Source organism: Auxenochlorella protothecoides (assembly GCF_000733215.1).
Source record: "Auxenochlorella protothecoides strain 0710 unplaced genomic scaffold scaffold108, whole genome shotgun sequence".
In the NCBI taxonomy this organism is placed as follows: domain Eukaryota; kingdom Viridiplantae; phylum Chlorophyta; class Trebouxiophyceae; order Chlorellales; family Chlorellaceae; genus Auxenochlorella; species Auxenochlorella protothecoides.
Window position 1 is genome coordinate 342217 of NW_011934241.1, and position 24468 is coordinate 366684.

The 24468-nt window shown below is 64.2% G+C and overlaps 10 protein-coding genes across 10 annotated transcripts; 7 read left to right on the top strand and 3 right to left on the bottom strand.

The window, feature by feature from the left end:
• Positions 1–102: 102 nt before the first annotated feature.
• Positions 103–7611, bottom strand: F751_0581 (Primary amine oxidase, lung isozyme; the record flags this gene model as incomplete). The annotated part of the gene is made up of 17 exons (XM_011400148.1): positions 103–222; positions 364–479; positions 1097–1166; positions 1290–1442; positions 1580–1787; positions 2013–2211; positions 2411–2518; positions 2689–2844; positions 2966–3113; positions 3251–3288; positions 3769–3898; positions 4322–4477; positions 4604–4697; positions 5578–5837; positions 5970–6123; positions 6276–6542; positions 6758–7611. The coding sequence occupies 17 exons, from the start codon at positions 7609–7611 to the stop codon at positions 103–105; spliced, it is 3231 nt and encodes a 1076-aa protein (XP_011398450.1).
• Positions 6833–7804, top strand: F751_0582 (hypothetical protein; the record flags this gene model as incomplete). Its single annotated transcript, XM_011400149.1, has 1 exon — positions 6833–7804. One exon carries the CDS (start codon positions 6833–6835, stop codon positions 7802–7804), a length of 972 nt encoding a protein of 323 aa, XP_011398451.1.
• A 446-nt stretch (positions 7805–8250) lies between these two features.
• F751_0583 (Syntaxin-81) lies at positions 8251–9660 on the top strand (the record flags this gene model as incomplete). The annotated part of the gene is made up of 4 exons (XM_011400150.1): positions 8251–8325; positions 8438–8521; positions 8639–8702; positions 8813–9660. 4 exons carry the CDS (start codon positions 8251–8253, stop codon positions 9658–9660), a joined length of 1071 nt encoding a protein of 356 aa, XP_011398452.1.
• Positions 9661–10074: 414 nt separating this feature from the next.
• On the bottom strand, positions 10075–12866 carry F751_0584 (Conditioned medium factor receptor 1; the record flags this gene model as incomplete). Its single annotated transcript, XM_011400151.1, has 7 exons — positions 10075–10338; positions 10700–10917; positions 11184–11307; positions 11521–11805; positions 11985–12163; positions 12336–12563; positions 12671–12866. The coding sequence occupies 7 exons, from the start codon at positions 12864–12866 to the stop codon at positions 10075–10077; spliced, it is 1494 nt and encodes a 497-aa protein (XP_011398453.1).
• F751_0585 (hypothetical protein) lies at positions 10295–10591 on the top strand (the record flags this gene model as incomplete). The annotated part of the gene is made up of 1 exon (XM_011400152.1): positions 10295–10591. One exon carries the CDS (start codon positions 10295–10297, stop codon positions 10589–10591), a length of 297 nt encoding a protein of 98 aa, XP_011398454.1.
• A 405-nt stretch (positions 12867–13271) lies between the features above and the next one.
• Positions 13272–14901, top strand: F751_0586 (RNA/RNP complex-1-interacting phosphatase; the record flags this gene model as incomplete). The annotated part of the gene is made up of 3 exons (XM_011400153.1): positions 13272–13448; positions 13751–14562; positions 14742–14901. 3 exons carry the CDS (start codon positions 13272–13274, stop codon positions 14899–14901), a joined length of 1149 nt encoding a protein of 382 aa, XP_011398455.1.
• Positions 14902–15866: 965 nt separating this feature from the next.
• Positions 15867–17455, top strand: F751_0587 (Syntaxin-42; the record flags this gene model as incomplete). The annotated part of the gene is made up of 4 exons (XM_011400154.1): positions 15867–15973; positions 16183–16387; positions 16576–16677; positions 17141–17455. The coding sequence occupies 4 exons, from the start codon at positions 15867–15869 to the stop codon at positions 17453–17455; spliced, it is 729 nt and encodes a 242-aa protein (XP_011398456.1).
• A 357-nt stretch (positions 17456–17812) lies between these two features.
• F751_0588 (putative protein phosphatase 2C 5) lies at positions 17813–20378 on the top strand (the record flags this gene model as incomplete). The annotated part of the gene is made up of 5 exons (XM_011400155.1): positions 17813–17877; positions 18221–18950; positions 19215–19274; positions 19680–19784; positions 19887–20378. 5 exons carry the CDS (start codon positions 17813–17815, stop codon positions 20376–20378), a joined length of 1452 nt encoding a protein of 483 aa, XP_011398457.1.
• Positions 20379–21052: 674 nt separating this feature from the next.
• On the bottom strand, positions 21053–24230 carry F751_0589 (Serine/threonine-protein kinase stt7, chloroplastic; the record flags this gene model as incomplete). Its single annotated transcript, XM_011400156.1, has 8 exons — positions 21053–21259; positions 21392–21629; positions 21874–22035; positions 22198–22350; positions 22675–22861; positions 22993–23333; positions 23595–23861; positions 23992–24230. 8 exons carry the CDS (start codon positions 24228–24230, stop codon positions 21053–21055), a joined length of 1794 nt encoding a protein of 597 aa, XP_011398458.1.
• Positions 22762–23046, top strand: F751_0590 (hypothetical protein; the record flags this gene model as incomplete). The annotated part of the gene is made up of 1 exon (XM_011400157.1): positions 22762–23046. The coding sequence occupies one exon, from the start codon at positions 22762–22764 to the stop codon at positions 23044–23046; it is 285 nt and encodes a 94-aa protein (XP_011398459.1).
• Positions 24231–24468: the final 238 nt, after the last annotated feature.

The following is a 24468-nucleotide window of genomic DNA, read 5'->3' on the forward strand; positions in this document are numbered from 1 at the left end:
GAATGCCGAAAGTCACGGGAATGGAGCACGAAGAATCCGATGAAGTACGCAGTACCGGGCTGTCAGGCTGTCAGGAAATTCCTCAGAGGGGTGCAGCGCCTGCTAGTTGAAGGACCACTTGTACGTCTTGGCGCCCTCAAGGTCGGGAAGGCAGCTCTCCCATTCGTCTGTGTCGTCAGAATCAGTGTCGATGGCCTCCATGCTGTCGAAATAGTTCCAAGGCTGCACAAGGCATGGTGTTTTCGAGGGAACAGAAAGATGAGTACTGCAGGCAGCACAATCAGGTGACATGGCAAGAGATGCAACGAGTGTCTCACCCAGGCAACCAACATGATCCCGGCAGCTCGACGCTATGCACCTCACCTTGATATAGAAATTTGCACCAAAGTTGGAGATGAGAGGTACATCCTCTGCCCGGGGTATATGCTGCACCCCTATTGTCACCCAGCCAATAAGGTCAGTGTTGGTCACGCTTTCGCCTGTTTGTAAAAGAGCGAGAGGGAGGTTGAGAGGATGGATAGTCTGATACTGCTTCGACGCAGGGCTGGGAGGCTGAATGCTTGCTCTGCCTGATGTCAAGGTGAGAAAATGCATTGGTCAAGTACCATGCTAGACTCTTCTCCTCCAAGCTCACTTCACACCATACCATCAAGGTAGTTGTCAAGATTTACGATGGCATCAGCTGGATTAAAGAAGTCGTACCTGCAAGAAAGGTAGAAATGGTAGTTAAGATATGTCTAGCCAGTGCCCGGGACCTTCACGCATGGACCCGATCCCAGTCATGTGCAGCATCTCAGGGGTGACAACCTACATGGAAGCATGGCTGCGGTACTCGTTGTCCTTGCTGCGAGTCACGGCAAGATGATACTTCGTCCATGCCGCAGCTGGCGAGGGATAGAGCAAGAGAATAAAGGGGATACAAAGCTAAGGATATGAGGTTATAAACCATAAGTAGTATCCAGTCAATGCACCAATGGCGTCGACTCAACTCTTCAATCATGGGACGACCCCACGCTGCACTCGAAACCCCAGTAGCCACACCCCGTACCCTTGGTCAGAGGATGCTGCGGCGGCAGAAGCTGGGCGGTAGTCACACCAGACTGGATGACATACCCGCGTGGCATGCCCCACGCATTGGTTTCCTTCTCGTTCACAAATTGCCACACCTGTGCGAGGGGAGGTATTGATGGATTAAGGATTGTATGCCAAGCGAGAATTCACCTCGGAACAGGCACTATCCCTTCCTCTCCAACATCATCCACACGATAGCCCCCCACACAGTCACTTACCGTGGGCTGGCTGGCATTCATCACCAGCCCGACTTCCTTGTCGGGGCGGCGAGTGGATATGTACTTGAGAACAGGCTCCGATATCCAGCCCGGCGCCTCAGCACCTGGGTCGACATCCTTCAGCGCCTCCGCAAATGTGCCGGCCTTGACCGTCTGTGACAGGGTCGTCGGGCGCCAGGGCAGTGTGTTGGGTGGGGCAGTTGCGAGGATGACTGGCCTGGAGAGAAGCCTCCCTCTCACACACCCGAGCACCACACAGCGGCGTGCCGCAGTCCCTCAACCCGCGTCACCTGGGTCAGAAAGGTATTGTTCACGCCAGCAACGTCCAGGTCCACCTTCCAGCCCGAAAGGTGGTCGTGCAGGTTGGCCAGGACGTTGGTGTGCACCCGAGTGCCAAAGGGCGTGTCCCTGCGGGTGCCACCCCCAGGGTCAAAGAACAGCGTCGACATGTACCCGGCCATGGTGACCTTGACCTCGATGGAGGCGTCGCGCTTGAACCTGGGTGGTGTTGGAAGGGAGTGGGCGCCGTGCTGTTTGGTCGGTGGCCGGACAGCGACACTGTGCTATACTTTCAGCGCTGGATGGAACGCATCAGCATAGAATAGCAGCCAGCAGCGCCCTGACCCTCCCAATCCAGCAAGATTCTGTGCAGTATCCGATGCACCTCCCCATCTGCTTCACACGCAGAGCAGTGGAAAGGACACCCCCCCACCCCCGGCGCACCTGACGTCAAACATGTAGTCGTAGTTCCCAATTGTGGCCACGGTGCGAACCACAAACTCCACCGCCCGCGCACCGTCGGCGTGCGGCCCCCGGCTGTCGCCGACGTGGGTGTGCCTCCAGGTGGGTGACGCCATGTCGTCCTCAAACATGCAGATGACGTCCTCCTGCCGGGCCGCGCCAGCCGTCCCATACTGCAGCTCTGATGCGAGGGCGGGAGGGGGGGGTGTCACCTCATTTGGCGGGCAGTGTATGGCAGTTGGGCCCCAGCGCCACACTTCTGCCCAGCAGTACAGCCCCAGCTTGACACGGCCTGGTGTGCCACATACCCGCTGTCTCCACCAACATCGAGGGAGCCTTTGCAACTGTGAGGAAACCCTCCGCTCCACATCCCAACTCACCGCTTCCCAGGTAGGCAGAGTTCCAGGGGCAGTCGTACCCCCTCTTCAGTGCCCTGGTGTTCTGGCCGATGCCAAACGCGCTGTCCAGGTAAAACGTCTGGCCGTCCCCTGCGATGAAGGGCAAAAACCCCACGCTTCCCTCAGCGACCATTCAGATCGAGCTTTGCAGGGCTTGAGGTGACGGGCAGCACCGCAGCCTGACCGAACCCTTTGGCTGCCAAACAAATCCCTGCTTCCACTTCACCACCCGTGCCATCACAAACACCCAACCACCTCACCTCCATATCCGCTGTACGACACGTACATGTCCTGGTGTGACAGCTCGTACAGGATGCGGCGGCCCTTGTAGGTGACGTCGTGCAGGGCGATGCCAGTGTCGCCGCGCAGCGTCACATGCCCCTCCCAGCCAAACCACCGGAAGCGCCTGCCCGTGTCTGCAGCCAGCGCGAGGAGATGGGGCTGTTTTGAGAGCAGTGCTGAGGGGAAGAAGCTTCATAGGCACAGCATGCATTGCCCAGGGCTAGGACTGATTCAAACTCGAACCCTCCCACGCACGCCGCGTGGAGCTGATGGCAAAGCGCAGGCCGCGTGGCGAGTACTGGCGGGGCCCGGGCTCGACATTTCCGGCCCGGAGTCGGCGGGGATCTGTGGTGGCCCAGGTGTAGTCGTACCCGGGCGTCCCAAAGGCCGGCGCAGAGCACCTCTGCCAGGGAGCGGTTTGGAGAATGACTGAATACGAGCAGTCACAGGGCAGTGGCTGCATTGCCCCTCGCTGCCACAACAAACGAACACAGAAGTGCTGTGCACAACCAGGTTCTTACAGCTACAATGACAGCTCACCGTGATGCTGCCATCGCTGAAGGCCTCCAGAAGGGCAGCTGCTGTGTCGAAAGGTCCCTGATGGCAGTATTCAAAATCAAAGTTTCTCCACAAGCTTGGGTTGGGGTCTGGATGGGATTGTGAGCAGGGGCCACAGGTTGATACCCTTGGCCGAGTGGCCTTTGACTTGGACCGAGGCAAGGACGAACTCCTTGCCCAAACAGCATGCAGCCTCACTCCAACTACTCGGCACCTCACCAGTCTGATCCATCTTGAAAGAGAGGGGGAGGGGGTGCAGGTAGGCCTCCTCCCCTCCACGCCCTTCAGGCACAAACTGCCATTTGATCAGTGCTACTCTCTTCATCATGTCTTTCTGTAGGACGGGGTACTCCAGCCAGGACAGGAAAGTCCAGTCACAAGGATGCCTTTGGACTGCGATCGTGGTTGTTTAGGGTGCAGGTGTGATGCTAGCCACGAGCTCATCCGCCATGTCACGTTACCAGCCAGATCTTGGGTGCCCGGCTTGACCACAGAATCACCTGGTATGCCTCGGGCGTCGAAGGCTGTAACGTTGGAGGGCTCTGGCAGGTCAGAGACATCCTCCACCCAAGAGGCATAGCAATAACCTCCTGTCATGCTCAGGAAAATATCCTTGAGCTCAAACGCGCCCTGCACTCGGTTGGATGAAAATGGTAGGGGAACTTCAGACACTTGATAGAAATTCTACAATGAATTGTATGCAGGAGTAATTTCACCCGCATTCTGCAAGCCTGTCCCTGGCTCCATGCTGAGACTGAGCAAACCCAGCAGGACTCGCAACCTCCAGGACCTCCTAGCCGACCGCACCTTGCCTACGGCTTCTTGTCCCCATCCGCCAGAAATGGAGTCCACGGGGTGTTTCACAAAGGGTATCTCACCAGGGGCGCGTAGGGCGATGGTGGTGGTGGTGTTGCTGACTGGGAGGGGACCCACCTGCACATGAATTTCATGAGTGCCACACCTAATGGATTGATGCTGGCAACCTGCCAGCTCTGCATATATTAAGAGCAACACGCCCAGCGCCATCCGCGCGGAGGCCAATCCAGAGCTCACCCGGTACTCCATGATGTCCCGTGGGCTGGCTGTGCCGCGGTAGGTGATCACATGGGCAAAACGCTCCGGCTCCGGCCCATGCCCATCCAGGTATGCCACCGCTGCAGCTTTGGGTGGAGGCATGGGCTCGATGCGATACAGGATGTCCTGGGTTGGCTGCAGGGGTGCAGCGTGATTGTGTTGAGGGGTGAGTCTGAGAGTCGAGGTGCAGGGGAGATGGGAGCAGGGGCCGTCACCTACACCCCAAGCAACGTCCAGGCAGGATGTGCAATCAACAAGCACCTGAGGACCTGGGGAACCGTCCGGAATGGTGGAGGGGTCTGTAAGTCGTAAGGTGTCGGTCACGTAGGCTTTGATGTCGTCGGCTTCCTCTATGCTGAGGCGCTTGGCGAGGGGAAGGTCTTGTCAGCGCCTGGGGAAATGCCTGGGCAGCAGGAGATCGAGACAACATCAACCTGAAACACAGTCTAGTTCGCTCCAATCCATTGACTCACGTAAATTGGTCAAAGATGTGACTGCGAGGGGCCCAAGCACCATCCAGGACTTTTGCGGATGCCGGCTGAGGATCAGCGTCGCAGCTGGCACACGCTCCCCCGTTTGGTTCCGTGCCCGAGTGGGCTGTACTCAGGTGTCTTCCTACGATACGGGTTATATCAAATGTCACCTGAGCTCTTTGTATCAGCGCTTGTTCGATCCAGGATCCTCCAACTAGAGGACTACAGCCTCCCCTACCTGAGAGAAACTTTCGGTCGCCGGGGATGACATTACCGACGCCAGGGACCATATACAGTGACCCAGCTATGAAAGCAACCATTACAATGAAAGTGCAAGATGCCTGATTCTTGGAGGGCCACGCGCAGTCTCCAAGCAATCCATTCCGAACTGTGCCGCGCTCGTCGGGCATGCTTCCCGCACCTGACTCGTTTAGCGCATGCCTCACAGAGGTTGGCACTCAGTGGTGCTTTTGATCCTTTAAAAATGTCCCAGCACTCGTTCGGATCAGCCCCAGCCGTGTGAGCTGCATGCGAGTACAGGTGCATCCCATGTGATCGATCGATCGCCCGGTGCCGGCCGGCAACGAGCATCTTCGGGGGGCGGCCACGTGCTGGCGGCCCACCTAAATCACGTTACACAACATTCTGAGTATCGTAAGGGCAATTTCAAGCTTGCAGGTTGCAATTTCATTTGGACATGGTTAGTTCCGCAAGTCGTGGCTCCACAGCGGCAAATATTTCTACCCACTTGACCCCACCCACCATGGTGGGACCCTGGTGTCGCTCAGCACTGTGGCAAAGCGTGCACTCTGGATGGCATGCGTGCCACGCCCTACTGCCTCTGATCCGTGCAGCATGAGCGAGCGGAGGTCTGGGATCTCCAGAAGTGCGTCCACTCCCCTGCAGGTCAGGTTCCAGCAGTACTGGAGCTTTGCCTTCTCCAGACCCCGCGCGGAGGTGGCGAGGGCTTTGCAGCTGATGTCTCCTACATTCATGTCAAAGAAGTCCGCCTGCCTCAGGGTCTGGGTGTTGAAGGGGAAGAGGGGAGATGCACTGATATATCATTGTCCGAATCAGTCAAGGCCTGGGCTGGGTACAAGCGGACGTGCTCGGCATGAAGGCACCACAATCCCTCGGGCCTGGCCAAGGCCTACCTTCGTGCTCATCAGCTGGCCAGCAATGCCGTCGTCAGAGACCTTGGCAAATCCAGTCAGGCTCAAGCTTTCCAAGTGGGTGAGGGTCCCCAGCTTCTGGAATCCCACATCTGAAATCCTGGAGCAGCCAGACCTCAGGGACAGCGTCTGCAGCCTGTGGTGGTTGGGTGGTGAGGAGGTGACAATGAAGCGGGCGGGTTCCTCCACGAGACAGAGTGTGGGCGGCAGGAGTGCTGAAAGGAGCCGATCCGCAGAGTGCTGCCCTTGGGGCCCTCATTTTCAACCGCGTTTCCCCAGTCGCCCAACCTGGGCAGGGATGAGAGGAGGGCGTGCATGCCCCAGTCGGTGAGGCAGCTGCAGTCCGTGATGCACAGCTCAGCGAGGTGGGGGAGGAAGCGCAGAGCGTGCGCCACGCCGTCGTTCAGGCAGGCGGGGTCCCGCAGGGTCAGGCGGTGCAGCGCGGGCAGCGTGCTCAGCGCGCCGCTCCCAGAGCGCAGGAAGTCGACGTGGGACAGGCTGAGGGTGTGCAGCTGTCGCAGGCTCCCCAGGCTCTGCAGCGGGGAGTGCCTCTTCCTGGAAGGAGGGAGAGGTTGTTGGCGTGTTGAAGTGTGGGAACGCGTCCCAGGGGACCCTGCAGGGATGGCCAAGAGGCACGTTGCTCTGCTCCCCGACCCCTCCCTGGCACAGCTGTCGGACTTCACTTCCTCCCCTCTCCCCCTCTCCCCACAGTAACCCTGCCAAACCCCTCCCCCCCAACGCTACTGTAAACCAAGTCGATCCTCACTCACCCCAGCAAGGTGTGTAGCGTGGGTTCCACATCCAGGTGCAGCTCCCGGAGCGCCGCCATTTGACCCAGGCTGGCCATGCCCGCCTCGCTGATGCCAGCCAAGCCCAGGATGGTGAGGTGCTGCAGGCGAGGCATGCCAACCACGAGTCTTGCCAGGAAGCCGTCCACCCAGTCCCTCCAGGAAACGGCGGCCAGATCCGACTCGAGGACGAGGCACAGGCTGGCGAGATCAGGCAGCGCCCCCAGCCAGGCCGCGCCTCGGAGCTCACCGTGCGGCACCCCGGTCAGGGTGAGGGCCGTGAGACGGGGGAGGGAGGCCAGGTCAGGCCCCACCTCGTGCAGCGGGGCCTCCAGGGAGCGCAGGCGGGGCAGGCGCAGGAGGGCCTCGGACGCGCGTGCGGCGCCGTCGCCAGGATCAAAGCCGCAGCGTCCGACGGACAGGTTTCGCATGCGTGAGAAGTGCGACAGGGTGGCGCGCCCCGCCAGCTGGAAGTGGGAGAGGGTCAGCTCGCGCAGGCCGTCCGCCAGCGGCAGCAGCACGGCGCAGTCCAAGCGCTGGCGGTTGCGCGTGGAGACCAGGCATAGCATGCGCAGTGCGAGCAGCCGGCCCAGATTGCCCAGGTGTGGTAGGCACGCGGGGCGCGCCGTCAGCGTCAGGGAGGCCGTCCGGGGAAAGGCGGCCGGCAGCCGCGCCACGTCCGCGCCGGCAACAGGCCTCAGGTCCCGAACGGCGGAGGAGACTGCGGCGCGCCAGGCTCGGCTGACTAGGCGGGCGGCGGCGACGTCGTGCAGGGACCTCAGGCTGGTTACCAGTTGCTCGATCAGGACGGCGGGGAGGATGAGGATCGGATCCATGGTGAACTGTATGTCAGATGTGGGGTGTGCAAAGGGGGGAAGTGTACATGGGACACTGCAGCCGTGGACCCTGGACCGGGGGCCAAGTCATGGGCATCTCCGAAGCCCTGCATGGGCAGGGTGCTCGGGCATGAGCAGCAGGACGCACCGAGGTGTCGGAGAATCTACCGGATATCAGGGTAGCATCTGTTGAAGAACCCTTTGACGCCATGCATGGTGCCGCATGGGCGGGGAAGCGCCCAGGCTGGACTACCTGCCCCGCACCGCCTGTGCCTATGAAGAGCACCTATCAATGTCTGTCTCTCGACATGCTCCTCTGTGTCCAGACACACCGCCGAGGTTTGTCCTCTAGTTATCTAATGGGTATTCCTCTGGATTGGTCTCCCACCTTTGCATGTAGGCCGTCGAGTCCAAGGCACAGCCTGGTCCTGCAAAGCCAGGTGGCCCATACTCCCGGAACTTGGGCCTGAATTGTGTGCTGCGCTGGCCGGGACTGAATCACCGATCTGTGACCCTGTCTACCTCTGTAGACTTGTGAGAAGAGACAGCTGATCCAACACACATGACCTTTTCTTGCAAACCAAACTATGCGCTCATAGACCTGCGCGTTCTGGTCTGCCTGCACCTGTGCACGCAGGGATGGTCGTCCTCGACGTCACCCCCCACTTTCGACAACTTGTGGAGCAGCGCAGCACACAGAACGGAGCCCAGGCGGTGAGTCCTATCATGCAGAATGTTGGTATCGCGGAGCATTGGCGCCTGCCTCGGGAGGTTGTCCACACTGGATCAAAGAGGACGGCAGGCTATTCCCTCCTGAATACAGCAGAGCCAGGGTCAGTCACAGCAAGCCGCCCAGCTCCTACGATCCCTGGCAGCACGTACTGCCTTCACCAAGGCCGCCAATGAGATAGTGCGTTTGGTGCTGTGGAGTCGAGCCCCTGTGCTCTGGGACTGAGGAAGCGTCTGGTCCTGCCGTGTCGGCAGCGTCCCATCCACCAGACCAAGTGCTCCTCCCTCTTCCCTGCAGGCCCACGACATCACGGCCCTCCGCCGTTTCCTGCGTGTGAACCAGTATGCATACGCCCAGATAGGTGACTTTGGGTTCGTTCCTGAAGTGCTACAGTGTACAGTTCGCCTCTCATATCCGGTACGGCCTCTCCACACTCCAATCCCCCTCCCCCCTTCCCTCCACTCCCCTCAGGCCGCATGTCCGAGGCGGAGGGCGACCGGCTGGAGGGCGAGATCGGCTCCATCGTGCGTGCCTGCTCCGCCAACATCCAGCGCCTGCACTCCCTGCTGGAGGAGGGTGCCCCCGCGGGGGACGGCACGCCCGACGTCGCCGCGCACCGCGCAGGGGCCGTGCTGGCGCTGTCCGAGCGCCTCGGCGCCACGACGGCGGCCTACGACCGCCTGCGCGCGCTGCGCCGGCAGCAGGAGGAGCAGCTGGCGGTGCTGCGCCGGCGACGGCGCGCCAAGCCCCCGGCGTGCGATGGTCAGGCCGCGCCGGCGACAGCGAGTCTGGCGGTGGCTGGCGGCGGCCATGTTGCGCCCAGCGATCCGGCAATCCCAGGCCTGCCGCCAGACGGCCACGGAGGGTCGGACCTGCGGCAGCGCGGGGCTCGCACTCCACTCTCCCCGCTGCAGGCCCCGCCCAGCCGCGGCTTTGCAACCTTGGGCCACGCTGAAGCGTCCACCGTCCTCCCTTCCACGGCATCCCAGCGGCAGCAGCAGGTTCTGAAGCAGCGGCCCGCCGAGTCGGCGGCCCTGCACCGCGAGCTGGTGGAGCTGAGCGGCGCGGTGGCCCAGGCCGAGGCCAGCGTCCGCGAAGTGGCGGGGCTGAACCAGGCCTTCTCGGCCGCGGTGGCGCACCAGACGGGGCAGATCGAGGCGCTGTACGCCGAGGCGGTGCGCGCCACGGGGCACATCGGCGCGGCCAACATGCAGCTCGGCAAGACGGTGGCGGCGGGGAAGGGCGCGCAGCGCACGCTGCTCGTCTTCATGCTCCTGGCCACCCTGGGCCTGGTTTTCATGGACTGGTGGCACAGTTAGGAAAGAAAGGAGGGGCGTACGTGCATGCGGAGCGGCACGGCGGCCGGGGCTTGCAATGTGCGCTGCGGAGCATCGACGGCAGGCAGGCCATCATGGGGCGGCGCTGTGGCATCACTCTGCCAGTACCCGAGCGTGCCGCGACAGTGCAGGAGGCACTGGTGCGGTGCCGCGTGGCCAATGCCGACCCCCCCCCCCCTGTGGGTGGTCTGCCAGTGCCCGAATGGCGCGCCTCAACTCAAATGTGTGATTACAGGGACGGTTTTTAGTGCGGAAGTGCAACATGAACTCTGACTGGGCCTGGCCATCTGAATCCCCTCACGACACGACACGACAGGGGCCACGTCGCACGGTGGCAGGGGAGTACTTGGCCTGCCCCGCCGGCGGGGTGGAACTCACCCACGCGCCTCGTCCCCCTCAGTGCGCCTTGCCGTTGGCGGCGGGCTCCTGCAGGACGTAGGCCGAGGGCCGGTTGAGGACCTTCTGGTTCCAGAGCTCGCGCACGATGGCGCGGGACATGTTGAAGGCCACGTCGGGGCGCAGGAAGTAGGTCTTGGGCCGCATGTTGGTCATCACCTCCGCCCACTTGCTCATCATGGCGTCACCCTGGCGCTGAGCCTCAGAGGCGCACGCGTCCATGATGATGGGGTACTTCCACAGCAGCTCCGCGCCCTTCTGGGACTGCAGGTGTGGGCAAACAGGGGGGAGAGGTGTAGTGGGAAGGGTGGTTGCGGCGAGTGTCAGAGAGGGAGGCGCAAGAATCGAGACAGGGAGGCGCAAGAATCGAGACAGGGAGCTGGGTGAGAACACCAGAAAGTGGGGTGACCATTTGGAGTGGCTGAGGGCCCGGGCCATAAGGTTCTGTGGACTGAACCATGAGCACAGGAGGGGATCGACGGGAGCCACGATGCTGGGCACCCAGGTGGGAGGATGAAATCCAAGACCAATCATGCCCACAGCTGTCAAGCTCCACACCCAACTCCTCAAGCCGCGCCCAGCCGGGTGCCGGCATTGCCCCCCCCAAGACACAAACAAAGCCCACCAGCTTGAAGTCGTGGCCAAACAGGTCCATCCAGCGCTGCTGGTACAGGCGTGTGGAGCGGGAGGAGAAGTCTCCCGCGGCGCGCATCTCCAGCAGGGTCTCGGCGGCCACCTTGCCCCCCATCATGGCGGTGTGGATGCCCTCGCCCGTCAGCGGATCGATGTGCCCCGCGGCGTCGCCGATGATGAGCAGGTGGTCCGCATAACTGGCGGGCACGCCTGTGTGGGCACGGGGAGGGGGAAGGGAAGGGTGTGGAGAAACCCAGAGTACAGACGGATGATGACACATGTGGTGTGGGGTGAGGTGGGGGCGAGTGTGGGCCTCGTAGGTTTCACACGCCAGCTTGCCACCCCAGGAGCTCCCAAGCACTGTGCAGGGACCTGAGCGACATCCTCACCCTTTGCAATGTCCCCGGGGTCACTGGTCCTCACGCCCCTCGAGTCCCCTCCTTGAATCCACGCCCCCCCACCACACACACACTCACCCTGGCTGCCGATGCGGAGGGAGCCCGCGCGCATGCGCTCGATCTTGGCCTTGGGACCCACGGCGCGAGAGATGAAGGGGTCGCGCTTCAGCGCGTCCTCGTGCAACCGCTTCAGGTCGTCAGCCTGGTTGTTGAGGTTTTCAGGTTGGGCAGAGGAAGGATGTTGGCTCGAGAGGAGGTGTGCGGTGCAAGGCTGTGGAGGCCGAGGCAGCAGAGAGGCTCCCCTGTTCCCAGGGCATGCAGGTTTGCCAAGCCCCTGCACAGGCACCTACTCCCCCGACACCCGCCCCTGCCTCTCATCCCCCTCCTCCTGGTACACAACCCCCACTCGACGCACCGTGACGTTGCCGAGCTGGCCCTTGTCGGCGTTCTTGCCGCAGGGGATGAGGTAGTAGCAGAAGCCCAGCTCGTCCTTGGCGTGCTTGAAGATGGCGGCGTAGCCTGGCAGGGACCAGCGCGGGTAGAAGCAGACGCCGTCGAAGTCGGTGTTGTGCGTCCCGCCCTCGATGTAGGCGCGGGAGGACACGCCCTGGGGCGGCGCGGTGCACAGGCCCAGCTGCGTGGCCAGGCGCGAGGTGGAGCCGTCGGCGCAGACCAGCACACGGCCGACCACGGCCTTTCCCTGGAAGGGGGGAGGATTGTGGGAACAGACTGCATGAGTGTTTGCTGCAAGAGGAGTGTGGATGGGGGAAGGGGTGGGCATGCACGAAGTGAGTGATCAACCAGGATCCTGTCTGGACTGGGCACCACGGAAGCCACCCCAGATCTCCCCTGCACTCCACTTCAACCAACCACACGCACCTCCACGGACTTGACGGTCCAGAGGCCCTCCTCGGCGTCAAAGGTGACGTCGGTGCCGACCTCGAAGCCCTCGCGCAGCTCGGCGCCGGCGCGCGCGGCGGCGCGCGCGATGCGGTCGTCCAGGTGGATGCGCTTGACGGCGCCGGCGGCCGCGGTGCCCAGCTTGTGCTGGGAGTTGCCTGAGGTGCGAGGGAAGCAGTGTGGGCTGGTGCTGTGAGTGACGCCGGCCAGCGCCTTGGAACACCAGAATGACCAGGATTCACATCCTGCATCGTGCTTCTCCGAATTATGCGTGCTGGCTTGGCAAATGGGCTCAGCATGCCACGGGAACCCTCCCCACACACAACACACCGATGTACGCGAGGCCAGAGGGGGACACAAAGCCGCCGTTGTCCGCCAGCTTGATCTCGTCGGCGTCCACCAGCTCCTGGAAGACACCCATCTCCTTCAGGATGGCCAGGGCGGGGGTCACCACCGCGTCGCCGCAGATCTTGTCGCGGGGGAAGTGCTCCTTGTCCAGCAGGGCCACCTTGGCGCCCCCCTTGGCCAGGTACCAGCCAGCCACGGATCCAGAGGGACCTGGGGGGTATTGGATTTACAGAAATGATACCGCGCTCGGGGCTCGAATCAGAAGTTGTGAGCCTGATCACGGCCGCACCCCCCTGCGCCGGTCCCAAACAACCCACCTGCTCCGACGATGATGACATCGTAGGCGCCGGATGGAAGGGTTTCGGGGGTGTAGGACCCATTGTAGGGCTTGCGCTGGCGCAGGGCGCGCTTGGCCAGGAGGGCACCTCCGAGCACGGCGGTGGCCGCGCCCGCAGCGTAAAGCTGGGTCTGGCGGTCCTTCCAATCCGCTGCGGGGAGCTGGAACTGGACCATGGCGGTGATATGAGAGTTAGTCCAGGTAAATGAACATGAACGAAGAGAAGGGGTGCCAGCGGCCGGACAGGCTTTTTGAAGCTGCCGAGTTTTGAAAGAAAGAGGGGCGGCCTCAAGGGGCAACGAAACCTCTGTCACAAACAACCGATGGGGCCTGGGGTCGATTACACTGTGGTCCTGCTTCGAACAGCAGAATTGTGCCTCCCACTCTATGACAAGCTTCTGGAGCTCGTCGCAGCGCGCCAGGTCTTCCGTCGTGTAGGGCAGCGGGGCGGTCCCTTCTCGTCGACCCTCCTGGCCATGCAAGGTTCCCTGCAACACGCTGCTTGACGGGCAGCCGGAACCTAAGCTGCACTTGAATACACTCCGGCGTCCACCAGGCGCGCAGCACCTGCTGGGACGCCGATGAACGCCCCCCCCCTCCTGTCCAGAACCTTCAAGCATTTGGTGTCCAGGATCCGGCGTCTGGGTTTCAATCCCCCTCCTGAGGCGGACCCCGACTCCGAGCAGCGGTACTCGGCCGACGAGGAGGGGAGTGGGCGGGAGGACACCCCCACTGTCCTCACCAAGCTCCAGAAATGGGTGCGTGCAAAAGGGACGTGTGAGGACCTGCCTGCAGGCTGGCTTGTGCCTGGGCCTGAGGGCAGGCTTGAGTGTGCTTGGGATACACCATGTGGAGCAGAATAGAGGAGAATCGAGGGCATGAGGTACCCTTGGGGTGGTGTGCGGCACGAATGAGTAGGCACCAGGCTCCTCGCCGTTCCCTGCCACCATGTATGCCACACCCCTGCCGCCGCCCTGTTCGGCCCCGTCGCTCCCTTCCCCGTTCAGTGGCCCCTTTTCATCACGCCTTCCCTCCAAAACCCCCCTTCTCCACCCCCCAGGGTGAATACAGGGCCGTGGGCGAGCCGGTGGGGCCCACCCGCTTCCTGCCCATGAAGACGCCGATGTCGGAGGAGATCATGGACAGCTGGTCCCTGCCCCAGCCCTGCGCCCACCCGCTGACCGTGGCGCGGCTGGTGGAGGGCCAGGCGGCGCGAGGCCGACGCGTGGGCGCCATCATCGACCTGGCCAACCACGAGTGTCTGTACGGCGCCGACCTGCCGCCCGGCCTGCGCCACATCGAGGTCCAGCTGGTGGCCAAGGTCATCCCCCCCCGCGCGGCGGTGGACGCCGTCGCGGCCGCGGCGGCCGCCTTCTGGGCCGAGCGCCCCGACGACTACGTCGCCATCCACTGCGCCTACGGGTTCAACCGCACCGGCTTCGTGCTCTGCTCCTACCTGTGCCAGGTGCACGACATGGGCGTGGAGGACGCGCTGGCGGCCTTCGCGGCCGCGCGGCCCCCCGGCGTGAAGCACCCCGCCTTTGTCGCGGAGCTGCACCGCCGCTACGACCCGGCCGCGGCACGGCGCTCGGCCCCCGCCAGCGACGCCTCGGGCGAGGAGGAGCGCGGCGACGAGGAGGGGGAGGCCGCGCAGGCCGGCAGCGCGCTGCCCCCGCTGGACCCCGCCAGCGCGCGGAGGAGGGAGGAGCGGCGGCGCCGCGCGGCGCGCATCTCCCCGGGCGTCGGGCGCGTGGCGCGGGCGGCGGCCGCGGCGGGCCAGCCGTCCAGCCCCACCCTCACCACCTCGGCCTCCATGGAGAGCGAAGCGCACAGCCTGGGGTTTGGATCGCGGGAGGCCCTGCGCCACCTCAGGTGCGAAGGGAGGGGGGAGGTGTGTGGGGGGTGGGAGTGCACGGGGTGCAGGAAGAGGTTGGTAGGAAAAGTTCCTTGACAACTCATGCGGGGCCGGTCGCCACAGAGCGCGAGGTGTCGTCGGCATGGGCGCTCCCGTGTTCACCACGCCGACGGCGGCCCTCTCCCCCTGTCAATAGGCACGACATCGGTGTCGAGGAGGTTCAGGAGTCGGCTCACGCCCGACTAACGGGGCTGTTCGACCCCGAACCCGCCTGCGGCCTGTCCTCCCACGCTTTGGATTCGAGAGATTTGGGCAATTGCGCCATCGATGGCACGGTGGAGAGGGCACTGTCGTAGCCAACGCGGCAGACTCTTCCCAACAAAGCTCCTGCGCCCTCGTCACACGATGGGTTGTGCCACGTAGCGTGCGTGCCTGCCGCCCTCGGGCACACTCCCCCACCCTCCGGCACAAGTGGCCGGTGTTGACCCCGCCCTCCCCCATCCCATGCCCTGCAGCAATCCCTTGCTCTTGCATCACGTGATACGCCTTGCCCCTTTCGGCCCTTTTGACCAGCAAGCTGCCCGCCAGACGAGAGCGAGGCGGGAAGAATTTTCTCTGAGATAACGTGGTAAAGCATGCGTCCATTCCACTGCTCCCTCACCTTCTCCTGCCTCGGCAGAGCCCACCAGCCCAACCGCTTCCTGCATAGGACCCACGTCAACAGACCGCCATTGGTCATTTCAAAACCAGCACTTTGTTGATGCCAGGTGCACCTTGCCAACTCATCAACATTGGTACTTGGACGGCCAGACGAGGCTGGCATCGTGAATACGATGGTGTCGGATGCAAAATACGGGAAAATCGCTAGCTTTTTGCAGCTGTAGTTGTCCTGCGCGCGCGACCAGTGCTCGGACTTCCGACGAGGCGTGTAGCTGCTGAAAACAAGTCCCTCGCGCATGGTGGGTAAATTGTAACGCGAGTCTGGTACTCTACAAGCACAAGCAAGGAATAATTCTCATCCAGTGGACGCCCTGTGCGGGTTCTCCAAGTCAAGGCCGACGACCAGATACCTATCACGCGAGGTGGCGACCTAGCTCTCGCTAGACCGTCGAAGCTCCTCACAACGGACTCGAATCTTTTCTAACTGCAATCTGAGGACTTGAGTACTCGGTGATCGGCTCGCTGCGATCCTGTCTGAAGTGGGGATCGGTACCTGCCTCACCCGACACTCGGAACGCAATCTGTCTGAGAGTCTGATCGCACGGGGCAGCTTTGATCCATCAGAGGACCGGTGCCATCAGCGTGGTGTGGACCTGGCTCCATGCGCCCGAGGTTCGGGCCAGGCGAGGCTGAGTCCTCACGGGCCACCACCACCAGTGGCTCAGCCCCCGTAGGCACCATCCGCAACCGCAGCGACGTGTTCTTCAGGTACCGTCGAAACGCCCGTGCGGGCAGCAGGCCCCTCCTCTCACCTGGAGCGTCATCAGCAGCACTCGATGGGTGAGGCGGCCATGGAAGATGGTCCTGCGGCGTCGCAGCAGGGTCTGGAGGACAAGGGATGCTGGCTTGTGCCAAACAGGCAGAGATGGCGTCAATTCACCCCTCAAAACCTGGCCCACGCCATGGCTCCCTCGCAGGAACGAGACGGCGCGGCTCATGGCATCGGCGCTGGGGGGTATGTCAGACGCCGAGGTAGGCCCCGAGCCGCCTCAGTACGTCACTTTCCGAGAAGCTGCCCGAGCCGAGATGCTCACCATACGCACCGAGATGACGGAGCTGAGGGGCTTGCATGGGCGGGCCACCCTCAGCAGGTTTGACGAGAGCAACGACGACGAGATCCAGGTGCAGCATACGTGGCAGGGAGGGGTGTGTGGTTTACCTTGGTTCGTCATGAGGGAAGCTGCATGGGGGGCAGTTGTCATTGCGGCGAGGTTGCTGGACCCATCCACGTTGGTATCTAATGCGGTGCAGGAGTACTTGCCGTTCCAGGTTAACATGGTGCACCCCTCCAAATGCCATTGCACAAACAGGTGGAGGTGACAACTCAGCAGATCACCAAGCTCTTCCGACGCTGCGAGGCGCGTCTCCAGAAGTTTGGGTCTGTGCCGTCGGAGAACGAGGCCGACGAGAAGGTGCGATGCGGAATGTTGCCTGATCTGCAATCACGCACTGGGTCTGCAGCGTCCGCTGCTTTTGTGTATCCAGGTAGAGTCTACCTTACTACAGAATCCCCTTCTGTCGACCTTTAGCATCAATGCCCCAGAGGCCGGCTGTTTACATGCTTAAAGTCTCTTGCTTCATACACAACATCTGGTGCTCAGATCCCTGCCCGACACATTCAGAATTCCCCATCCACCTACCCATCCCCCCCCTACTCCCACGCCCCGCCACGATGCACAGGTGAAGCGCAACCTGCAGCGGACCCTGGCTGCGGAGCTGCAGGAGCTGTCCATCCAGTTCCGCAAGCAGCAGAAGGCCTACCTGGCCCAGCTGCGGCGGCGCGAGGCGGGCAGCGCCGCCCCCGGCGGCGCCCTGGGCGGCCTGGCTCTGGCGGCGCGGGACGGGGACTACGACACCGGCTTCTCGAGCCAGCAGGCGCTGCAGGCCGACACGCTGAGCGCCCTGATCGATGACCGCGACCGCGAGGTGGCGGGCATCGTGGCCAGCATCCACGAGCTGGCCCAGATAATGAAGGACCTGTCGGTGCTGGTGATCGACCAGGGCACGGTGCTGGACCGCATCGACTACAACATGGAGGCCACCGCCGCGCAGGTGACGGAGGGGGTGAAGCAGCTGGCCAAGGCCGAGAAGAAGCAGAAGCAGGGCCTAATGGCGGTGTGCATCATGTTCCTCCTCGTCGCCATCGGCATCCTGGTGCTCTTTGTGGTCATCAAGGCCATTGTATTCTGAGGCGTGCCCCGGATCCCGAGCCGGGGCGGGCACCCCGTCGATGGCTGTCGGCGCGGGGGCCGCGGGGGGAAGTGGTTCCCATGCACATCACCGAGGGCACGCTGTTGGTCTGCCCGATGTCACATCATGTCCCCCCTGCCACTGCCACTGATGTGAACATGCTCACTCCGGGGGGCAGCGGGGGCATCCATGTCCGAGATCAAATCTTGGGGACGCCGGGTCACGCCCTCCATCGGGTGCCCCGCGCGCCGTAGTCGCAACAGTTCCGGCAATAACTCTGGAGGCCCAGACTCCCGACGAGCACAGCAGCGTCCCCCAACCGGGCTAACCATCATGTGCTGAACAAGAAACTGTGCGATGGAGACGGACTACGTCAAGGCACAGATTTCGGGGCAGAAGGGAGAGGTGCGCCGGGGGAAGTGGTGGGAAGGGTTTCAGGGTTCGTCTCCCGTCGGCGAGGATCAGGCGACAGCTTACCTCCGGGCATTCTGCAGGACCGAATCATAGCCGTGCATCGAGCCTGGCCTCTGGATGACGGTGAGGGCGTGTCGGTGGTGGGCACCGCTTCCGAGTCCCCGACCAGCAATTTCCTGCAAGTCTGGGGCGGCCTCGAGCGGGATGCGGACGCCAGCAGGTGCGCTGCGTGCGGGTTCACGGGACGCAGGGATGATTTTCAGTGTGTTACCAGAGGACCGCGGGGCCGTCGGGTGCCCGTGCCCTCGGCCCTGACCGCCCACCCGCACCCCCACCGGCTCATCCCTGCAGCCCCACGACGGGCCCCGAGTACCACCTCTTCGCCGTGTTCGACGGCCACAATGGCGACGCCGCCTCAACCTTCGCCCAGTCCAGCCTGGTCCCGGTGCTGGAGGCCTACCTCCCCGTCCCCGAGATGGTGGAGGGTGTGGACGGCGCCGCGGCCTGGGCCGGCGCGGTGCAGGAGGCCATGGTGAAGACGCTGCTGGAGATCGACCGTCGCTTCGCGGCCCGCGGGGCGACGGGGGGCACCACCGCCACCCTGGTCCTCCAGATTGGCCAGCTGGTGACCTGCGCGTCGGTGGGCAACTCGCGCGCGGTGCTGGACACGGGCGCGGGGCGCGTGGCGCTGACGCGCGAGCACGTGGTGGCCAGCAACCCCGATGAGCGCGAGCGCCTGCTGGCCGCGGGGTGCACCCTGGCGCGGCTGGACGTCGCCGGCGGCGGCCCCGCCGTCATCTCCTCGCGCGGCACAGGCCCGCTCCGCGTCTGGCCAGGCGGCGTCACGCTATCGCGCTCCCTGGGCGACTTCAGCGTGGGCCCCGCCCTCCTGGCTGTGCCACATGTGGTGGCGGTCATGCTGCCCCCCGCCGGCGGCCGCATCGTGCTCGCCTCCGACGCCGTGTGGAAAGCCGGCGTCGATGCAGTGCTGGCCGCTGCGGCCGCCGCGCCGGCCAAGACCGCCGCGCATGCCGTGCTCAAGGCGCTCGGGCCGCGCCTGCGCGGCGATGCCTCGGTGGTCGTGGCCGACACGCTGCCGCGCGGAGAGACCTTCCCCCAGCTGGCTGCGCGCCTGGCGCAGGGGGGGGGAGGGCGCGCGGGGCGCCCCGCGCCCGTGCGCGCGCCCTCCGCATCCCGCCTCTGGTCCCTGCTCAAGCCGCGGCGGGCGGAGGAGGCGGCGCCGCCGGCCCCCGCCCTCTCCGCGGGGGAAGGCGGGGGCGCGCGCGTGCTCACCGACTGCGACGTCGCCACGCTTATGGGCCTGACCACGGTGACCCTGGGCGAGGACGACCCCCAGCCCATCTGGTACGAGGACTGCGTGGCGGAGGACCTGCACCAGGCCAGGGTGAGCAGGAATATGTGTGTGTGAGTGTTTTGGAGAGGAGGGGAAGGGAGGGCGGAGGTGGGGCGATTGTGACGCTGGATGGCCTGTGGCGGGGGACATGCAATGCCCTGGGCTGTGGCTGCGAGGGGCATGGGTGTGTGCGGCGCCGGCTGTGTCCCGGTGGGCAGCGACTGCGTGAGGTGAGAGACCTCTTGTCGAAGGGCGGGATGCGGTGCTCTCTCACATCATTGAACAAGCCACCCCGAGGCCAGCCCACTGGTCTGGCGAGCGTGCTGGCACAGGCACCAGCCGTGCTTCGGTCGGGATGGCTTGACCCCTCTTTCCAAACACGAACTACCACCCTCCACCGGCTGCTCCCTCACCCACCCACCCACCCTTCCTCCTCTCCACCCCCCTCTCCCCCAGGCGGACGCGTGGCGGATCTGGCCCGCTGCGCGCGCCATGGCGCTGAGCAACCCGGCGCTGGCCTCCCTGCGCCCCTCCCGCTCCATCGGCACGCTGTCGGAGCTGGTGGGGTGGAGCGCGCCGTCCAGCGGCGCCGCCTCGCCGCGCGGCGGCGTGGGCCGCCCGCCCGGCCGCCCCTCCTTCTCGCGCCGCTCCTGCCTGAAGCAGCCGGGGGAGTCGACGGACGGCGGGGCCAGCGACGCGCTGGGTGCCGGTCCCGGCGGCGCCTCCAGCGACGAGACCCTGGCCTCGCCCCTGGCCTCCAAGCGCGTCAGCTTCGCGGCGGGGGAGCGCAACCCTCTGCGCCGCACCTCCTCCGAGGCCGTGCTGGCGGGCTCCACGCCGCCCAGCAGCTGGCTGGGCGGCCTGTCCGACGCCGACGCGGGCAACGGGCGCGGCGGCGATGCGCCCGCGCCCCTCGGTGGCGGCGGCCAGGGTTCGGGCAGCGCCGGCATGGCCTCCATGCGCAGCCTGAGCCTGCCCCTGGCCGCGGGGCGGCCGCCGCGGCCCGCCGGCGCCCAAGGGCCGCCGGCGTACTCGGGGCCCGACTTCACCGCGCTCATCGGCAGCCCCACCACGCGCTGGCGGGACAGCTACAGCTCCACCGCCTCGGTCTTCACCAAGCGCGGCGCGGCGCGCGAGCGCGACCGCCTTCGGTGAGGCCTGCAACGGCGTTGGATGGCGCCAGCCGCGTGGCGAGGCCCCGGCCCCAGCCGGGGTCCAGCGACTCGCGGCCCCAGGACCCCAGAATGCAGGCCCCGCTCGCCTCATTGCGTTGACATTTCCGCTTGAACACACACACACACACACATACACACACTCTATGTTGCCCGGCCACAGCCCCGGAAACCTTTGCACCCCACCCACCGTCCTCATCATTGCACCCCCACCCCCCTTGACTGTGCGGTCCAAAGCGCAGCGGAGGGCCGTGCCCTCCCCTCGCCGTCAGTTTTCCCTTGAGCGGTCAGTTGCTGCGGTAATGCATCCCTTCTCCCTGCCACTTCCCTGACCCTGGCAGCCTTTGTCTAGCCCAGTCATCGTCCTGGTTCACTGCCTGGAGTGGCCCCAAATCCCGCTGCCCTTGGCCCCCAGCGCCACCCGGACTGTGATGATCCACGCTGCTCTGAGAATCAAAGGGCCAGGACACCGAACTGAATGGAAAAGGGCTGGACGGTCGACACAGGGGCATGGCAGGGGGGGCATCGAACCCCAGAACTCAGGCTCAGCACCAGCATTGATGTAAAGAATGCAAACACACCCTTGGTGTGTACTCCAGGGGGTGTGAAGTGATATGCGTGGCCCAGGCCCTGTTGAATGGGAAAGAATCATCAATCCTACGTCCCTTCCCCCGTCTCCCGGCCAGATCTTCCGCCCAGGAGGGGGTACAGCAGCGACACCCGGTTCTTGATCTCCTTCACCGTGTTTCGCGTGTCCTTCCGAAGGTTGACCAGCTGCTTGGCAGCCTTCCTCTGCTGGACGCGTGCGGCCTTCTGGAGCCGCGCCTCCCGCTGCTGCCACCAGGCGATGGTGCTCGAGATGTCCTGTGTGGGTGGGTTGCGTGAGACAGTGTTGCGCGAGAGCCGATGGAAAGCAGGCCTCCATCCTCTCAGCCCAGGAGAGGGTCGAAGCCCCCATCACAGGGCACGCCAACCTTCCGCCCCGCACGCACACACCTTTGGGGGCGCCTGCCACACCTCCCCGTCCTCTTCCAGCTCCTCACTCAGCTGGGCCTCCGTGAAGCCGCCGCTGGCGGCAGTGCCCGACCTCGCCATCACCTCCCCAAGCCACTGCCCGCCCAGGCCGGTCGTGGCCTGGCTGACCCGCTGCGTCAGGTCCCCAAAGGCAGACCCCAACCGGGCCAGGGGCGAGGTGTCGAACCAGGGGTGGCGCAGCGCGCCCTGCGCCGACAGCCTGTGTGTGGGGTGGGGGGAGGGGATGGGGCTGGAGGGTGAGAGGGTGTCTGGTGCTGGGCGTGATTCTTGGAGGACCACTCTGTCTTGAAGCATCAACACTGTCCGAGCCGCTGCACTTGATCGCCAGCGTCGCATGCCACTCCCTCGACATGGCTCGGGGGGGCCACATGAGCCCTCAGAAGACATGCTGGGACACACCCACGGCATCCATCCACGGGCCCCTGATCCCGCGCTTTCCTCACCTGTCCTCAGGTCGGTACTGCACGAGGTTGCACGCCAGGTCCCAGCCCGCCCCCCCGTCCGCATCCAGGATGGCCAGCCCCGCGGCCAGGTCCTTTGTTCCTCGCCGCTCCCGCGCCCGACGCCATGCCCGCAGGTCGTGCTTGTATGTGTCCGCCAGTTGCCTGAGCAGGCGAAAACACGGGACATGGTGGGAGGGTGCGTGGACATTGGGCCAGGTACGCAACATGACGTGAACAGACCCGCTTCTGCAACCCCAAACACACATGCAGGCCCCCGAGCTTGCCATCCACGCTGCTCTTGGCCCACCCCCGCGCCGTCCTCACTTGTTGAATGCAACCAGGGCATTGTCCGTCCTCAGCGGCGGCAGGGCCAGCTGCAGCATCATGATTCCCACAGAGTACATGTCGAATCTGTCTGGCGAGTTTAGCGCCCAGACCACGGGCGACAGCAGGGCAGCCACCGGGGCCGCAGGTGCCCTGCACAGCCGAGCAAGGGGGGGTGGGGGGAGGGGGAGTGGTTGAGGGGAGCGGTGTTTAGGATGCCCGTCTGGGCCGGTAAGGCGACTCTGTTCTGTTGGGGCGCCGCCATAGAAACATGCGCCGAGCCCCAGAGCGCAGTGCTGGCTGCCAGCTGGGCTGCAGCAAGGGCTGGGGTGGCTAGCACCATGCAATGGCGCATCGCAAACACCAGCAGGCAACTTGATGACCCCTGGGACGCACATTCATCCGGGCCCTGTCATCCCCAGGCAACATACTCCATAGCCACAAACCCACATGCCACCACCGCCAGCTGCCCCGCACCTGGGTGTGTGCTTGGACATGATGTACTGCTGGGGCGGGGCGTATCTCGGGTCCAGCAGGTACTGGTTCGGCACGTAGTTTATTCCGATGCGCAGGTCGGCCGCCGCGCCAAAGTCGATGAGCTTGATGCGGCGGTCCACGGTGGAGACGATGCAATTGTGCGGCTTCACGTCGCGGTGCACGATCCCTGCGGCCGCAGGGGAAGGCGACAGCAGAGAGGTGTTGAGTGGAGGAGGGCATCCCCAGGACATGACACTTCTCACAGGACTCCCCACCCCTTTTTTTGTGCCTCCAGTCTCAGGCAGGCCAGCCGGGCACCTGTGGAGTGGCAGGCCGCCAGGCCCTCCAGTAACTGCTGCATCACGGTCTTGAGCAGGAACACCTGGCCGGCCACGCCGGGTGGCACGACGCTGGGGTCCTCGAACAGCAGCGGCGCCAGGCACTGGGGAAAATCCTTGCGCACCATCAGCTCCGCCAGGGTGTGCTCCCCCTCGAACTGCCACACCAGCCAGAGCGGGTCGGTTGCGGTGCGCGCGCTGGGGAACTCCGTGAAGGCGGCCACGAAGTCCGCCACGGCCAGGGGATTGGTGCGGGCCATGCGCTCATTCATCCACGCCTCGGCCTCGCCAAACTCGGTGGCCTTCTTCAGGATCACGGGCCTTTGTATTGGAGGAGGGGGGGGGCCAAGGGTGAGTCAACAGAGCTCAGAGAAGCATGGTGGCCAAGCATGACCAGCCCATGTCTTGGGGAACGATGCCAGTTCTTCACATGGAGACACACAGAAGCCTGGGGGAGCTGTTTCCAGAAGTCCATTCCTCCCTCACGGCAGCAACACCCGCATGGTATTGCCGGACTGGCAACCCAGCACGGGCAGCCTCCCGCCGCCACCTGCACCAGCCCCACACCAGCATCCCACTCACCGGGTCTCTCCGGGGCGGCGAGGGTCCTTCATCTCAGCCCTGTACACCGTCCCGAACCCTCCGCTGGCCACCTTCTTGCCGACAGTGAAGTCCTCGCTGCAGTAGGGCTGGGCACGGAGTCGCTGGAGCGGGGCCTTGATGTATGTGTCGATCGCGCCAGGGAGGACACCAGGGGTGGCGAAGAGGTACACCAGGAGGCCCAGGCACAGCACGACGCCCTGGGGGTTGATCCCCTTCTGCTCCAACCGCAGCACAGGATCCAGGGTGCTGCAAGGGGGTTGAGGGGAGGCCAAAATGCGTGCGGGGCAGGCTACCAGGGTGGCGATCTCCAGTCTGCAGCCTCATCCAGGTCTGATCGCCCTGGCGGAGGCATGGCATACCCTTGGCCCGTACCTACCTTCTGTGGACCTGGTCGCCGCAGTTCTGGGTGTGGCATGGCAGAACTACGGGCTCGTAGGCCAGGGGCAGCAGGGCCAGCCCGGTGTTGAAGATGTGGAGTAGATCGAGGCTCGGAAGGGCATGCGCAATGTGCCTTGATCGACGCACCCGAGCTGGCCGGACATTCAGGGCGCCAAGGCGAAGAGTCTGAGCGGGCAGGATGCCTGGCCGCTGCGGCATGAGTCCGAGGGGCCTCATCGTGAGCCCGGCTCGCTGCATCCCATGCGTCCACGCTTGAGCGCCGCTCACAGGTGAGAAATAAACGGAGTGACCCTATGAGCTTATGCGTGCTGGACAGTTCTGCATGTGTTCTGCGCGGGTGGATTTCTACGACGACATGACCGCCTGGATCCGCAATCTGAATGCCAGGTCGGCATTCCGGGGCGGGGCCATTTCCCCGCGCCGATGGATTAATCGTGCCGGAACGAGTCAGCCT